Genomic DNA, 16,163 nt, shown 5'->3' with positions numbered 1-16,163 from the left:
GCGGGATGACATTTCCAGTGTTCTGACTTTCTCATATAATAACAATAGGGGTTGTTGAATGACAGTCACGATTGCATGTTGACAAATTTTAACCAGTGCAGTGATGTCAGAGAGGTTATCTGTGTCGGCCCAAAGCCAGCGACTCCTCCACTGCGTAGGTCCAAAGTTTAGCCTGATCTGGAAACGTAATGGAAGTTGGGAAGTGAGCTGGCAACAGGAAAGACAAGTTGGAAAAATCACATCCCCTCATTTGGAAAAGAAATACCATAAAATACTTCATATACATATATATATATATATATATATATATACATATATATATATTTTGCTTTAATTGACTACTAATTTTGCTACTAATACACCAATATTGTTGGCTGCTTTTACTTCACTCTTTGATAGATGTAGTTGCTGGTTACTTTGTCAATCAAGACTTTATATTAGGTAATTCAAATTAAGTCTACCTAACTCAACCATAGCAACTTTAAGATGTTGTTGATATGCTTATGTATGACTCATAATAATGCAATTGTATAATTTTTATCATGACATTTTGCTGCATATTGAATGCTCTTGCATCAGGCCAATATTGCTTGTGTTCAATATTTTTGTACTTTTAATTCAGCGGGAGTTTGGATGCAGGGTGTTAATTGTAATGGAGTATTTATGCAATGTTAAAATTTCTACCGTCACTGCATTGGCATTAAGGTAATCTGTCACAAACATTTGTTTGCTTGTTAATGCAGTTGTGAAGAAATCCAAGTAATTGTCAAGTATTTACCATTGACTGTATATAAAATACAGTATGTAAAATAGTTTAGCGGTTAATTTGAGGCATTTCACACTAAACATACGAAATACTAGCTACAGTATGTATTCATGTAAAGTTACTTTTTGTAAATTTACATTTAGACATTTTAGTTGAATGGTGTGTTTCTTAAAAAATAAGCTATCAAGTACCGTAAATACGTAAAAAAATAAAAATAAAAAAAGGGAGGTTGTCATCCGGACGTGTGGGGGCGGTAGAGCGCCACGACAGCTTTCCGTACGAGAGAAGAAGAGCGGCTTCACTGACGTCACCAGCGTGTTTTGGAGAAGGCTAGAGGAAGATGGCGGGGTCCAAGGTGAAGCAGGACATGCCTCCTCCGGGAGGCTATGCGGCCTTTGATTACAAGAGAAATCTACCGAAACGAGGACTTTCGGGTACATGCTCCACACACTCACCCGGCTAAATGTACAGAGTTCATCTTACCAGCTCCTTAAAACGAACAGTTTACACGATATTTGCGACTTGCTAAATAAATGCTAACCGGTCAGCCTCACTGAAGGAGACCTGCTGTCTTCGGAGGCTTGTGCGTTTATGATGGTCATTGAAAGGACTAAAACTTGTGTCTTTTAACAGGACAGCGAGACACTGACAGTTGTAAAGTTCACGTTATAACACCAATGAGTTGCATGGATTTATTTTTTTTGGTGTGTGTGACTGTAAATCTGTGATCCATCAGATTCTGATAAAATACTAAATATTAAGAGACGAGGTGTGAGTGCTGCATAAATTAATCTGTTTACCTCTTCTATCAAAATAGGTCCTCTGTATGAGGTCACAGATTTACCTAGCCATGACTATCAACACAAATTATAATCTGTTCAAATAAAAAGCAGCTGGTTAAATGTGAGTGGGTGATTTTTATTTTTTATTTTATTTTTTTTATTCGTAAGGTAAAATTCAACACTGTCCTAATGCTGTAATTATTGTTTTTATTTAACAGGATATAGTATGTTTGGCATCGGCATCGGTATCATGGTGTTTGGCTACTGGAGGCTATTTAAGTGGAACAGAGAGAGGAGGTAGGAAAACTCCTGGAAAAGTGGTTTGGCTTTTTTTCTCAAGTCGATTGTGATGTTCAGAGAGGAGCTCAAACTGGTGCCCTGTTGTTTGTGTGTTGTTTGTGTTGTTTGTGTTGTTTGTGTTGTCTGTGTTGTTTGTGTGTTGTTTGTGTTGTTTGTGTGTTGTCTGTGTGTTGTTTGTGTTGTCTGTGTGTTGTTTGTGTGTTGTTTGTGTTGTCTGTGTGTTGTCTGTGTGTTGTCTGTGTTGTTTGTGTTGTCTGTGTGTTGTTTGTGTTGTCTGTGTGTTGTTTGTGTGTTGTTTTGTGTGTTGTTTGTGTGTTGTTTTGTGTGTTGTTTGTGTGTTGTTTTGTGTGTTGTTTGTGTGTTGTCTGTGTGTTTCAGGCGTTTGCAGATCGAGGAGCTGGAAGCCAGAATAGCTCTGATGCCTCTGCTGCAGGCAGAGCATGACCGAAGGTAAGAATATAAACTGTGTGATTCGTTGTTTTGTAATAAGGTGCCAACAGCCATGAATCATGTATTTACACTTTTTCTTTCCCAGGACCTTACGGATGTTGAGGGAAAACTTAGAGGAGGAGGCGATCCTCATGAAGGATGTTCCAGGATGGAAGGTAAACGGATCTAAAATGACCCTGCTGAGTGATTTTGTTTTGCTTTCTTGATTTTTTAAAATTTTCTTTTTACTATTTTTCTGACAAAAAAATATCCCAGTCTTGTTTCTGACAACCTGCCCAACAGTTTTTAATGTCGGCTTTTCGTTTATAACCAAGTTTTTTTTTTTTTTTTTTTTAAATGAACACCAAGTTCTCTTAAGTGGATCTGAAATTCCATGTCCAAAATGTCCACATGAGACTGACAGGGGATTTATTTACACATATATAGGCCTTACACACGTCAGGAGTATTTGAATGTTTACTCTGTAACTTAACGCTGGCTAATTTTTTTTTTTTATACAGTAGCTAAGGTAGTGACGTGCAAGTGAGACGCGCAACAAATGTAAACATTTTTCTATTAGTTCCAGTTTTAAAAGCAAAAATGAGTTTAATTGTGTGTATTGGTATATGTATATATGTATATAATCTAAATATATCATCCAGCACTTGTTTTGTACCGTCACTCATAAACACTGACTGTAATCCATCACTTTCGCCCCATTGGGTCCCCAGAAGGGTGCAGGCTCCGATGACCTGTGCAGCACGTAATAGTGAGCTTTATCGGTTCAGCTTATTCCACATAATGCAGCAACATGTTTTATTTTACTCACGACTATTAGCAGCGACTGTGAAAAACAGCATTCGGCTAATGTTCAAAAACAGAAATAAAATGCATTAAATTTGGTAAAAAAAAAAATGATGTTCAAAATGGTATTTAGTTTAAAACTATTCAGTCAACGGTCACAATTGCAGAGACGATGTTCACACATTGAAGCTTCCCAACACGGAAATGGAAATACGCGCGATACATTTTGTACTTTGGTTTGGTTGCCATCGGTGTCTGTATTGATGCAAACTGTGAGTCACTAACCCCCCCCCCCCCTCTCCTCCCCCGTGCAGGTCGGTGCGAGCGTCTTCCACACAGACCGCTGGGTCACTCCGCTGTCGGACGAGCTGTTCAACCTCCGGCCCCGTGAGGAGCTTTTGCACAAGCGTTTCGGCTTCTTGGGGTACGTCTGATCGCCACCGAGAACAACGGTGTCCCGAGCTCCATCATCCCTCGTGGCCCCGAGCAGTCGCTCAGTTCAGCTTGTAAATGTTCAATATTAAAGTATCTTTTTTTTTTCTGTACCTCACTCGGTGTCACGTGCTTTTTTTGTTTCCCAGTGAGTATAGTTTAATACCGTCAGACGGGATTGTGTCTGTTGGTGGGAATTACATCTTTAGTCTTTTACTGTATTTGAGGAGTTTTAACAGAATATTTCACCCGAGTATTTACACTGTAGCATACTTTGTACTTGTACCTCAATACATTTCAGACATATAATGTACTTTTTTTTCAGTGCAAAATTTAATTGAGTTATGTATACAACTTGCCTATTAAACCAATAATAAAAAAAAACAAAAAAATGCCTCCGCTTCAACCAGCTGCAACATTTGATTACTAATTATAATGCTGTACTTTTGATGAAGTAGCCTACAATACACAGCAAACTTAAAACTTGTACTTGAGTGAAGATATTTTGACCCATTATTAATACATGTACAACACACAACGGTGTCACTATATTTACCAGTTTGTATTGATCCACTTCCGGGGGATTAGAGTACACGCACTTCAGCTTTTGGGCACAAACTGTGCTTTGTGTACATGCGTGCGCACACGTCCGATGTTTGTGGGACGCACGAAGAGCCGGACAGTTAACTGCAGGTTGGTGCTTGCAACGAGAGGTGAGGCAGAACCTCATTCTCAAGCTTTACCGCAGACTGTTCAGGTCCATGAGCCTCAGCTAACTGAACCAGTTCAGAGAAATCCCCTTTTTTACAAAGAGACGAAAAAGGGCCGACCTTAATCCAGTGTTTAAATTGTTGATATGGGACAAATTAACGTGAAGTCTTTTCAATTGCAGATTTATGAACTTAACATTACTTTTTTTTGTATTATACTTGCACATGTCAAAACAATGAGTTTATCCTGTGCATTAGTATATTTGTTAACATAAAATTGGTCTTTGGAGCTATTTTATTCATTTGTACAGTTGTATCCCCTCCTTTTAGTTTGATTGTTTTGAACCACTACACCAAGATAAAAAAAAATTAAAAAAAAAAAAAATCATTGTATGTGAAAATGTAATAAGCAGTAAATAAAATGAGATTATTTCAATCCAATACCCAAAATTGCATAAACTAATCTTTTACTGTGTGTGTGGGAGAGAGAGAGAGAGAGAGAGAGAGAAACAAGCAGTTTTTGGTTCTTTGTTCAAAAACTTTTATTTAAAAAAATATTAAATACAAAAAAGCTAAGTAGCAAAGTGTCTGTGCATTACATTCATGATACAGGTATCAGGAGTAAATCTGATAAGAAAATATTCTGAAAAGTCATTTGTCCATTTTTCTTTCACTTCATTGGATATCAATGACTTTGACTCACTGCCATAACATTTTTAAAATGTGTCTCAGGCAAGTCTATGCTTTACAAAAGCATTCAACTTTTTAGTTGGCAGGTTCCTTCATGTAGATGCTGCTTCACTGCTGCTGCATGTTGGACCTGAAACAGGGAAGTGAGACTGTAATTTGCCTGCTAAACTTGGACCGTCACAAAGAACAATCGTTTCACGTTCGAGTTCGTTGTCGAAAGATTTACCTGATGCAGCACCTGCGTTCGTCAGTGTCACCTAAAGCAAGTTACTTCACCTGCGACGAGGTCCAGTGAAGCCTCCAACAGTCTGGTTCACTCTAAAGAAAAAGATCAAGACATGGATTAAGCCTGGCAACTCCTGTTTGTCTTCAGACATCACAAATAACTGCATGCAACACTATAAAATCTGAAACTCACCACTTATTCAAATATACGGGTACAAAGAAAAAAAAAAAAAACTGAATGCAGCATAGACACCTCACACATCAATTAGGTCTGCTGTGGGACATTACTGGAGCAAATTTGAGGACTAAAGCAGTGAACAGAAGTGGACTGAGCACATTACTACCCGTGACTTAAGAGACCAGTGCTTTTTTTGGTGGACTCGGGGTGGAGCACTACAATCCAGAGGAGCTTCAAACAAACTTTTGGCTTAATGGACTTTTAAGAATCAGAATCGGGGAAGAGGCCTCGGCATGTTTGTAGGAGACATTTGAAGCAGAGGACTAAACACAGCGACTAACTTGAAGGTATTCATGGAAACAATGAGAACTGAGTTTGAAGGATGTGAGCAAAGCAAAAGGAGATTTTTACCTCACGTGCATTGGCCTACTTTCTCCACATATGACCTAGGCAAGAGAGCAGCTTTCATCTCTGAGGAGCACTTGTTGGAACACTTCACTCTCCAAGGACTTGTAGGTTTTTGAAGTAGCTGATCTCTTGAACGTAATGAAGCATTAACATGACCAGACACCAGCTGATGGTTTCCCAGCATTTCCATTTGCCACTTTTGGGGCTCAATAGGTGAGCGCAATACACTATGAAGCGGTCTAAACATTGGCTTGAATGGATGGTTTTGAACCATGTACATGATTCAATGGGCCAAAAAAACAAAACAAAAAAAACCAAGTTTAGATTTAGTTTGAAAAGTTACATTACGTCAAATGATGTGGACTTCAAATTACACCCAGTTACAGCTATCCCTCTCATCTTATCGGGAGAATTTAAACCGCCAGATTATAATTTGCCCTCCTGAGACATCCATGTGTAATTTCAGAATTTTGAGCTGGTGACTTGATTCTCACACAGCATTACATGTGAGCCCGCAGCTCAACTAAACTTCCCCCATGCGGTAGTTTTTAAAGGCAAAGGAATCAAGATTATTTTCCACAGTCTGTTTAATAGGCTCCATGAAGCCAAACTGACAAAGAAAAAAAATGTTGATCATACAAAGAACATAAAGTACAAAACTGTTCCCGGGTGAGATATTACTTTGGGGAAACGTAGTTACATTTTTCGATCACTTTAAACAAGATTAGTCCATTTAACAGCACATTTAAAATGCAGATGTTGAGCAGAGCACAGAAGATACCTTGGACAGACTGTAGCATGCTGCAATTTGCAACTTCATGAACAGCCGGCCACTTCGGATGTGTAGTTCACCAGTCTGAAAGGAATTCACTCTTTTGGGAAATTGAACACAGGAACCTCAGCTAAACTAACTTTTTTTTTTTTAATAGTAGTAAAAGGAATTTAGCATAAAATCCCCCCAAAAAGTCTGTTTCGGAGTAAATGGATCCATTTCCTCACTCAGTTTAAAACCTGGCAGGAGGTAGGTCAGTCGCAAAGACTGAGAGGGGAAATAAGGAAACAAAAATAAGCCCCATCGGATATTTCAATATAAAAAAACTAAACAAGGAATCGAATCAAATCAGGAAACACTTTAACGTGCTGGACAGAGTCTGCAGCGATGGTAGTGGCTGTTCAATGAAAAGCCATGTGGAGAGCCATTGTCTGGTCCCCAAATTGGGACTTCACAGTACTAATCAGATTACACAGATGCCTTTTAGTTTAACGATCTTTGAGGAATAAGATGCCCAATCAAGCAAGGCAAAATTTCTGGAACTGTAAATTGTAACATGGTTTGTTAAGGAATGACCAAAACTCATGGCTACATTTTTTCTTTTTAAAGATGCTGAGCTACTACAACAGAACTACAAAACTAAGGTCAGCAATAACACGTGGACATTTTTCTTGAGGAGCGCATCTTTGAAATACAGCCAGCCAAGTGATGATCTTGAATCAGGGAGATGTTTACTCGTGTGCAGCTGAGGATAAGAAGTGGGCACACAGGTAAAGACACTTAAAGTTCCAACACTAGAGTTTCACAAAATCCCCCTCAACCCACCAGACAGTCTAAACCACCCCCCCTCCCTTTCTTTTTGCATAAGGGGCTCCATCAGCTGAGATATGAGAAACTTCAAAATAGGTGACATTCAGCATTTGCTAAAGTGTCTCAGTTTGCCAGCCTCTTTATCAGAGTGGGGCGTGGGCTAGCAAAATTTGGAAACCGTATACAAAGGGGCATCGACTTGGGCTCAGGTACCATACTGAAGGGCATACGTGGGACACGTTTTCATGTTGGGGCTGTGAATTGGTTTGAAAACGATGTTTGAGGATGTTTGTGAAGAGGTGTCGAAAGAAAAGAAAAAAAAAGAAAAGAAAAAAAATCACAGCTTGCCACCAACAATATACACTCAATAACTAGTAGGTTGTTATAGCATGAGTGTATTCATTATAATAGCATTGCACTATAATCAGTGTCTAAATGCACTTTCAGTAAGTGTTATATTAGATTTTGAAAGAGACAGCCCCAACATAAGCCTACATACACTGCAAACGCTCGTCATTCATGCTTACCATAGCTGTCATACCCATCGCGGTAGGATGTAGAGCGGTCACCATATCCACCCTGACTCCTGTTAACAGAACAGAGAAGAGGTCCTTAATTCATAGCACTGGATTACATCAATCTTGCACTGTCAAATGGGTCTCCACTCACACCTATGACTTAATTTTCCTTACCTATTTTCTCTGTAGCCACCTGAGGAATATCCTCCACTCCTGTATCCACTGCTGCCACCGCCGCCACCACCGAAGCTCCTTTCTCCACCACTGAAGCCTCTGTCACCATAACTTCTGTCACCATAACTTCTGTCACCATTGTATCCACCGCCTACAAAAATGAAGAGATGGCTGGTAAACAAGGTGAAAAGCCACCAGTAAAATGTTGGAAATGTTATAAAGAAGTTGAGGTGAGGATTGCCAGTCCTCACCTCGGGAGTAACCACGTCCACCTCTCCCACGGGTCCCGCTAAATCTGCCGCCGCGTGGTCCTGATCCAAACCCTCCTCTGGAGCGCCCGCCTTTCCCTGCCTCATCCACCCGAATGGTCCGGCCATCAAGATTCTGCAACAACAATGTTGGATTTCTTTATTTAATGGCCTTCTTATAGAAATGCAGAATGAGACAAAAGAAAAATTATGAGTTGAATCATTCAGATAAAAAAAAAAAAAAAAGAAAAGAAAAGAACAAACGAGTGTATTTACCTTGCCGTTCATGCCGTCCATTGCATCTTTCGCATCTTCGGCGTTATCGTATTTCACGAAGCCGAAACCGCGAGATCTCCCCGTCTCTTTGTCTCTGATCACATCCACTAATGGAGGGAAAACACGGATTTAAATCGCATGCTAGTGCAAATTGCGATTTTAAAAATCGATTTAATATAGTGACCATACAAAAAAAATAATAATAATAATAAATAAATAATAATAATAAAAACGAGCCAAGAAGCGGAATTAACCTTTTTCGATGGTGCCGTATTTGCCGAAGGCTGCAGCCAGAGACTCCTCGTTGGTTTCGAAGCTCAGACCTCCGACGAATAATTTACCCTCGTCCGACATCTTTAGGTGTACCTACAAAACAAAACACCACAAATCACTAAAAAAGCAAACACGCGTTTTACATAAATCGGTACCAATCGCGCCTGAAAACGCTGGAACAAACACGGTCAGCTGTTCAGGCAACGCCAAAAAAGTAGGTCACCGGAACAGCTCCGCGAAATGGACATTATTACGCACGTATTTTACGCCGCAGCTTCCTTTTTTTTTTTTTTAGCAACACATTCATTTGAAAATAACCCTAAAAAAAAATGTGGAGGTAAATTACGTGAAGCGCCACCAATAATAAAGTCCAGGTCGAGCCAGGCCCGAGGCCCGTAAACGTGGTGCGGGGTTCATTAGCGGATTAGCTAGCCAGCTTTTTTTTCTCTCGGCGCCATTTTGTAGCACCGACCTCCTTCACTTTTGTTTCGTTGACCATCTTAGCAGCGTTAGCTCGAAATGCGGCTACACGCCTGGTTACATAACGGGTCCGACATAACGGTTCCGATTAACAGAAAAAAAATAATAAAAAAAAGCGTTTAAACTCATTTTACTCCCAAAAAAAATAAAAATAAAATGCATAACGGTTTTAGCGCGTGCTGCGGCCTCGTCCTTTTTAATGCCTTCAAACGTAATAAGATCGCGTTAAAAAAAAAAAAGTCTCTTAATTTTTCCATTTAAACGCCACGTCGACAGTAAACATGTTATCACGCGCAGCAAACTGAAACACGCGTGTAGTTTTACAACAAAACAACGCCGTGATAAATGTAATCACCTCTTTCCTCGGCTGATGATATCGGATGTCTGGCGCGCGGAGCTGCAGGTCGAGTGAGGGAGGAGGTGACGCGCGCTCCGCTTTTCAATGCGCTGCTCGCTCTTCTTCTTCTGCTGCTGCTGTTTGGCGGCAACACCGAGAGCTCGTACCGCCACCTGCTGTTCGGGGTGGTGTAACAACAACACGGGCTTTTCAGGGTATGGCGCTTTAAAAATTGAATTGCGTGCGCTTCTTTCGCATTCTTTTGTCGTCTCCGTCGTAGACCGTCTCCCAGTTTTTTTTTGTTGTTGTTGTTTTTTGTCATAGCGTGTATTTATAAGCAATAAAGTGTGTTTTGAACGCCATGTGGAGGCGGTATAGAGAAGCATCCGTGTATGAAACTGAAGCCCAGACAGACGTCGTTTCAGCTCTGCTACATGCAGTTAAAGGTGCATATTAACATTTTGGGAAATGTGCTTTTTGCTTTGTTATTGAGAGCGAAATGAGAAGAATCATAGGACTGTCATATATCATAAGATAAATGGCAACATTGTACATGAAATAAATCTCAAAAATAGTAAAACAATACTGAACTGTAACTGGTAGGTTACATATGTAACCCTTAATATAGTTAAAATAGACAAAGCATAAAGTATTTAAGATGAGGTACCCTGACTTAGACATTTTAATACAACAATAATTTGTATAATGTGCACCTCTAACATGCCCTCACAATATAATCCCAGGAGCAGATACAAGGTTAGCAATAACACTCAAGCAAACGGGAAGGCTTTTCCAAATCGGTAAAATATTTTTGTATCCACATGGGTAGCCAAAATGTGGGATTAAGGCTCATCATAAATATTTACTGGTTCAGTTCTCTGTATCACAAAATAATGCAGAGAAGTGAGAGCCTTCCTCCTTGTTTTCAACCATCACCCTCCTCTCAGGTGCTTAATATCATGCAAGCATGTGTCTCTCTCCATAAACCTCCGGCACACCTGAGTGAGGCTGTGGAGAAATGTAAGACACCCAATGTCTGAATGACAAAAACACTTTAACAGATGAAGGCAACAATGTCATATATTCCATGTCTGAAAAAGGCTTGACTCATGAATATGTCAAGATTTTTCCTTTTTCTTTATTTTCTGCATATCTTTTTCCTTCTTGTGATTATATTTTAATATGGCATAAGAAAAACATTTTAAAAGAACAGTCTCTGAACAGAACAAAACACACTATTTACATTCAGGACTTGTACAGTTAAGGCATTGAAATACATAAAGAAATAGACAGAAGGAGCGCCTTGACAAAACATCAATATTTATAACATGAAAATATACATTACAACTTTTTGTGACTTATGCTACATACTGCAACAAAGAGGGCAGCTGTCACTGAAAGACACACTCAGGTTACATATCATGCTCAGTACTGTGACCGCTGCTGGAATAAGACTCCTCAGATCTTTTGAGTTTTTTTTGTTTTTTTGTTTTTTTTTAAATGACCATAGTGTAAAAATTCTAACAAAGCATCTCCCGCTTTAGTGGCACTGAATGCACTCTACAGAAACGTTACTTACACCACAAGGTCAGAGGTCATCTTTAGTTTCCATGACAGGAACTGTCTGGTCATCAGGGGAGGTGCTCTTGCTCATCAGAAAGGTGGCATCACAGTGAGAGGATCTTTTTTTGTCCAGAGGACTAGGGACGATAGTGGCGGTGCGGGTGTGGGCGAGAGGTTTGTGAGAGGTGCGAGCTCCTGCGCGTCCGCCTGCGAAGGCGCCTCTGGTGCATCAGAAGCTGCAAGTGCTCAAGCTTGCAGTGCAATGTTTGATTTTCCTCTGTGGATGAGTGCAGCGGGTGAGTGACGTCACCTATAAGAGAAAGAAGACAAGACATGTTAGACATGATGCAGTGTCCTGTCATGAATTATTACATTTACCACGAGCAATATATCTATGGACATTTTTGATAAAAGCAAAACAATATTTTATACTTTCTAATTTTCAGTCGTTTAACTCCCATGCACAGAAGAAATATGAAATTCAAAAAAGCCCAAGCTGATATTGTCAAATGCCTTGTTTTGTCCAATTAACAGTCCAAAGCCTGATGGAATTTACTGTTGGAGCATGACAAAGAAAAGCAGCAAATTAAATTATTAGAAACTGATTAGCAAATAGGAATTCTTCTTTCGATCTAGTAGTATTTTCAGGTCTAATCAGAACAGGAAACATGACCAATGCATAGAATTATACTGAAAATAAATCAACACAGAAAGCAATCAAAGCTATCAGGAAATCTGAAAACTGAAAACACATTTCAGACGTGATAACAAGAAGGAAACAGGAATGTAAATTGACACTGTAGTGACTGCAGGCTAATGCATAAACTCCCTGTTAATTTAGTTACACCAGTCCTTGCTCTCACCTCAATGGGGTGAGACTAAACATGGGCCTCACAACTCAGAAAGTTTGGTCCGTGCCATTCAGCAATCCTGGACTTCAACTGTGAGTAAATGTGGGTGTGTTTGATTTGACAGTGGCTTGAAAAACTCTTTGTTTAAACTCTTCTATAAGCCGACTTTCTGTCTCTGAAGTATATACAGTACAACTATTTGCATGATGGTCTCAGTCTACTGTGGGTTGACTGACCTGACTGACCTGGAGCTTTATTGAGGTGCTCTGTCCTCTGGTTCAATGGTGGTCTGCTTCTTGCTTTGCTGGGCTCATCTGCGGAGAGCAGCGGGCTGACTTGAAGGTTTGAAGCAGGACAATGATGAAGAGGAAGAGCAGTTGGAGCCTCCTGGTGGTGGTAGGCGGCTTTGAGGAGGTCATTGAGGATCTGGAGAATGATGGCAATGCCACGTCGAGGATGACTGATGCCGCTCTGACTGCAGGGGGCCAGTGTGCCTGGAGGAAGAGGGGGATGAGAAGAAGAGGTAAGGGAGGATAATAGTGGATTAAAATGAACAAGAACAAAGTGAGACAGAAAATCCTATTTCTAATATCTAAAGCTATTCATTATCTTTCCCCTGCCTCTCTCCTTCAGACTTACACTCCCTACTGCTCATTGACCCAAACTCTCTTTTTCAAATGAACAATTAGCTGTTTATCTTTGTCATATCATTTTCATTTAAACTGTATTTAGGATTTACTAAAAAAGTCTTTACATACTGAAAATGTTTCGGTTTTGGACTGATGGTCAAATTTGGACAACTGGAAATTAATGTTAAAATTTTTCTAAATCATTTCCAACTATTTCTATTTTATAAACGCAAAATAGAAAAATTAATTGATAATCGTATTAAAACACAACTTAGCTCCTGTTAATTAACCCTGAAAGAACAGATCTCTGTGCAGTTTTATTTTTTCTTAATATTCAAATGTGAGGTGTCTGACTGATCCAGCAGTTAGATTGTTGTGTTGTCTTCACAGCTGAGGACCTACCAGAAAAAGTCCCAGAGAAGACGCCTGGAGAGTGGCTCACAAAACTTTCTATGACGGCTCCTGGCTGCTTCGACAGCTCTGCAGTGGACGAGGCATTAACATTACTCTGTGGGGAAAATAAATATTGGTAAAAAGAATGAGATAATAATTCAAACTCTTTGAAATGATTATGTAAATTTAGTTACATGTTAATAGTGGTGAAACCAGGATGAATTGTGATATTTTGTATTGACCGCTGCAGTAGTGCATGTATCTAACCTCTATGAAGGTTGAGGCTGGCGCTGGGCTCGGGGGTCCTGGGCTGGAGCCGGTGGGACAAGTTGAATAGACTGGTGCGGTTGCTTGGAGTGGAGAGCTGGGATGTGGACAACCAGAGGGCAAAGAAGGGGTTGAAAGACCCCGGTGAGATGTGAGCACAGAGTGGGAATAAGGCTTATGGCAGTTCCCAGCTGGGACACCAGTGGATGAGAGAGAGGTGGGTTCTGCTGAGGGAATTCTGGGTCTCTGACTGCTAAACTGGATAGAGGGTAAAGAGTCAGGGGAGTCCAGGGCTGGAGGGGCAAGTGAGGTAGAGGATCCTGTGGTGTTGGTGGAGGACCATGCCGAGGCAGAGCTGCGGTGGCTCATGCCGCCGGCCGTCAGAAGGCCAGTGTGAATCTCATTACTGCTCTGTGCCCTCGAGTCCAGGTCCTGCTGCAGCTCCTTCACATCCTGTGCAGACAGCTGGAGATGCACATACATCACATGGGCACCAATTCCAAGGTTAATGGTCAGAGGTGAGCGCCCAGACAGGAAGTCATTGATCTGCAGGACAGTCAGGAGAGAAGCACATCAGATTTCATTTTTACATCCTTTAGATTTCAGATATGGTGAACCCACATGGAGGGAACAGAGAAGCAGCTGGTCTATCTAATTACAGCACAACCAAACAAAAACATGTTGTATTATTAAAGACAAAAGTCATCAAGGATGTATTGGGTATCATCCATGTATTATTTCCTGTATTAACACTTTAAAAGGCAAGACTGGGGTACTTTGCCATTAAAAAAAGGAAAGTACCACACAGAAATAATTAATGAATGCCAATCCATAAATGAGATTTGATTTGATGAAGATTACAGGCTCACGTAAAAAAAAAAAATTGTTGGCACTTTCGCTATACCTCATCTTTAGTAAAGTCTGTAACTGTATGTGTGGGTGTTGTTGTATAACTGTCAGTAATCAGATGACGTGTTTACTGCCTTAGCGGATGACATGATGCAATTATGTTTGCATGTGTATACATGTTTTTAAGTTTTCTTTTCCCTGAATCACACACTCATTTCTGTTTTTATGTTACATGCCACAAGACATAAATAAAATTCTTACCTGGACTTCTGTTAAACTTTCCAACATGTCCGTCAAAGTCCTCTCAGCTTTGGCTGTCGAGCACTGTGACAGTAAAAACAGAACAAAACAGCTCTCTAGAAGTCTGAATACACATGTGTGGCCAATATTAGAGGATGTGCATTGGCTTACTTACAACTAAACCAGCTTCAACAACTGGGACCAGGGTCAGTTTGCTGCTATCCGTGACACCCAGGTCCGACAGCTTCCCTGCAGTCAGGTGCCTGATATATAACCCACGTAGAATAATAAAAAAAAAAGATCAATTCTAAATCACTCGGTGCATTAAAAATACAGCCGATTAAATTGAAGTGCAGAGGATGCAGTATTACTTAAAACGCACCTGTCTTTATGCAATAAGACGATTCTGTCTGTGTGCAGTCTGAGGTTTTGGGAGATACGCGTCCTCAGGCCCTCCACAGTCTCTCCCCAGGGGACGGTGAGCTCCAACGGGCTACCGGTAGTCGAGTTAATGGATAAACGCATGGAGGGTTGACCAGAGGAGACTCCAGCCCCGCAGCCTGCAGACTGGGAAGAAGAGAAACTACAGAGACCCCGCTGCTGCTGCTGCTGCTGCTGCTGCTCCATTCAGAAAAACAAACTCTGAAATGTCCGCTTTTAAATCAGATTCTGGTCGGTGGGATCAAGAGAGGCGAGATGCTGCGGTGTTTTTTTTTCTTTTCGGTGTTGTTTTTCATTCCTCTTCGGTGTGCAGTATCTTGGAAATGAACATAAATGAACGGTACAGACTGCAACTGCTCCTCTCCGACTGTGACCGACGCAGCTCTACTCCGCTGTGCGTAAAATCCCCACAACCCTGTCAGAGTAAACTCCGCCCATCTGGGAACACGCAGCCAATCAACAAGAGCCACAAGACCATTGGGACCTGATTATCCAATCAGCGGGTACTTACTCCCACACGGTTCCACCCTGTTGTGTGCCTAACTCACCATTCATAAATGATGCAATCCGCACAGCACATTTTTTACAGAATGTCATCGTATCATCATGTCAACAAAATTGTAATCTCCATTGTAATCTGTAAAATTTTAAATGTCTGGGGATTATTCCCAATGTTTAATGTTTACCAGAGAGAAACTCAATTACAAATAAAACACTTTATGTTTATATTTGACCTCCTATGATAATCATAATATCTGAGTTTACTTTTAATGTGTAAAAAATGACTGACTCTGTGGCCTAAAAGCAGTATCGCCTACTTATCGTGTCAAACTATAAGTTTAATGAATATATGAATATAAAAACCTACATGACAACCTACTAAACGTCATCAAGAATGTATTGGACTGGAGTATCAAACATGCGGTTTAATTTCATAACAATTTTGGGAATTAGTCTAAAACTCTGGATAAACTTTGGGCCACAGCATGCTTTTATTGAAATGAGACCTGTATGTGTGTGAGTAGCTAAAATGCATGTAGCTTCTGTAAAAACTACCTCTACAGCTGAAAAATCTTCTTAATTCCCTTTATTTCTATTTTCAATTGGGATTATATTTGGTACAGACTTAAAAAAAACAAAACAGAGACAAATAATGTGCTATACATGTAAAATGTACTCCCAATATACAAAACAATAACTTTATTATAATTTCCTGCTTGAAATCACTTTAAAGCTACAATATTAAGACACAGTTTGGTTACCCTGGGAATGTAATGGAAAGTCAAGTACAATTCATGAAGCCTGTGTGGTTTAAAAT

General features: G+C 40.2%; 3 protein-coding genes across 7 annotated transcripts; 1 reads left to right on the top strand and 2 right to left on the bottom strand.

Moving 5' to 3' along the window:
* The first annotated feature begins 1,069 nt into the window (after positions 1-1,069).
* Positions 1,070-3,631, top strand: ndufa13 (NADH:ubiquinone oxidoreductase subunit A13). Its single transcript, XM_069157157.1, has 5 exons — positions 1,070-1,200; positions 1,767-1,845; positions 2,227-2,298; positions 2,384-2,453; positions 3,396-3,631. The coding sequence occupies exons 1-5, from the start codon at positions 1,107-1,109 to the stop codon at positions 3,513-3,515; spliced, it is 435 nt and encodes a 144-aa protein (XP_069013258.1). The 5' UTR covers positions 1,070-1,106; the 3' UTR covers positions 3,516-3,631.
* A 1,109-nt stretch (positions 3,632-4,740) lies between these two features.
* On the bottom strand, positions 4,741-9,732 carry cirbpa (cold inducible RNA binding protein a). 4 transcript variants are annotated; one of them, XR_011178671.1, is made up of 8 exons: positions 9,631-9,732; positions 8,777-8,888; positions 8,523-8,629; positions 8,250-8,382; positions 7,999-8,149; positions 7,834-7,892; positions 5,140-5,231; positions 4,741-5,043 (listed from the first exon to the last, which is right to left on the bottom strand). XR_011178671.1 is itself a non-coding variant. In XM_069157154.1 (7 exons), the coding sequence occupies exons 2-7, from the start codon at positions 8,874-8,876 to the stop codon at positions 7,228-7,230; spliced, it is 564 nt and encodes a 187-aa protein (XP_069013255.1). In that variant the 5' UTR covers positions 8,877-8,888; positions 9,631-9,732; the 3' UTR covers positions 6,294-7,227. The 4 variants fall into 4 exon arrangements, 3 of the variants coding, with proteins under 3 accessions (XP_069013255.1, XP_069013256.1, XP_069013257.1); XM_069157154.1 differs by lacking the exons at positions 4,741-5,043; positions 5,140-5,231 and adding an exon at positions 6,294-7,241; XM_069157155.1 differs by lacking the exons at positions 4,741-5,043; positions 5,140-5,231 and adding an exon at positions 6,294-6,580.
* Positions 9,733-10,915: 1,183 nt separating this feature from the next.
* On the bottom strand, positions 10,916-15,222 carry LOC138202847 (midnolin-A-like). 2 transcript variants are annotated; one of them, XM_069157152.1, is made up of 7 exons: positions 14,787-15,222; positions 14,580-14,667; positions 14,426-14,488; positions 13,316-13,861; positions 13,058-13,163; positions 12,263-12,520; positions 10,916-11,485 (listed from the first exon to the last, which is right to left on the bottom strand). In XM_069157152.1, the coding sequence occupies exons 1-7, from the start codon at positions 15,029-15,031 to the stop codon at positions 11,313-11,315; spliced, it is 1,479 nt and encodes a 492-aa protein (XP_069013253.1). In that variant the 5' UTR covers positions 15,032-15,222; the 3' UTR covers positions 10,916-11,312. The 2 variants fall into 2 exon arrangements, with proteins under 2 accessions (XP_069013253.1, XP_069013254.1); XM_069157153.1 differs by having other exon boundaries at positions 12,272-12,520.
* Positions 15,223-16,163: the final 941 nt, after the last annotated feature.

The sequence above is a fragment of the Embiotoca jacksoni genome, unplaced genomic scaffold (assembly GCF_022577435.1).
Source record: "Embiotoca jacksoni isolate LCO1_2020_lvr unplaced genomic scaffold, fEmbJac1.0.p SCAF_22, whole genome shotgun sequence".
In the NCBI taxonomy this organism is placed as follows: Eukaryota; Metazoa; Chordata; class Actinopteri; family Embiotocidae; genus Embiotoca; species Embiotoca jacksoni.
Note: the sequence above shows the minus strand (reverse complement) of the source record. Positions and strands in the feature narration are given on the sequence as shown.

Coding starts and splice junctions, on each gene's coding strand:
- ndufa13 (XM_069157157.1), top strand. CDS start 1,107: ATGGCGGGGTCCAAGGTGAAGCAGGACATGCCTCCTCCGGGAGGCTAT. Junction 1,201..1,766: donor ACCGAAACGAGGACTTTCGG/GTACATGCTCCA, acceptor TTTATTTAACAG/GATATAGTATGTTTGGCATC. Junction 1,846..2,226: donor AAGTGGAACAGAGAGAGGAG/GTAGGAAAACTC, acceptor TGTGTGTTTCAG/GCGTTTGCAGATCGAGGAGC.
- cirbpa (XM_069157154.1), bottom strand. CDS start 8,876: ATGTCGGACGAGGGTAAATTATTCGTCGGAGGTCTGAGCTTCGAAACC. Junction 8,630..8,776: donor ATACGGCACCATCGAAAAAG/GTTAATTCCGCT, acceptor TCCCTCCATTAG/TGGATGTGATCAGAGACAAA. Junction 8,150..8,249: donor TGGACGTGGTTACTCCCGAG/GTGAGGACTGGC, acceptor TCATTTTTGTAG/GCGGTGGATACAATGGTGAC.
- LOC138202847 (XM_069157152.1), bottom strand. CDS start 15,031: ATGGAGCAGCAGCAGCAGCAGCAGCAGCAGCGGGGTCTCTGTAGTTTC. Junction 14,668..14,786: donor GTCTTATTGCATAAAGACAG/GTGCGTTTTAAG, acceptor GTTATATATCAG/GCACCTGACTGCAGGGAAGC. Junction 12,521..13,057: donor CTTCTCTGGGACTTTTTCTG/GTAGGTCCTCAG, acceptor CTCTTCCTCCAG/GCACACTGGCCCCCTGCAGT.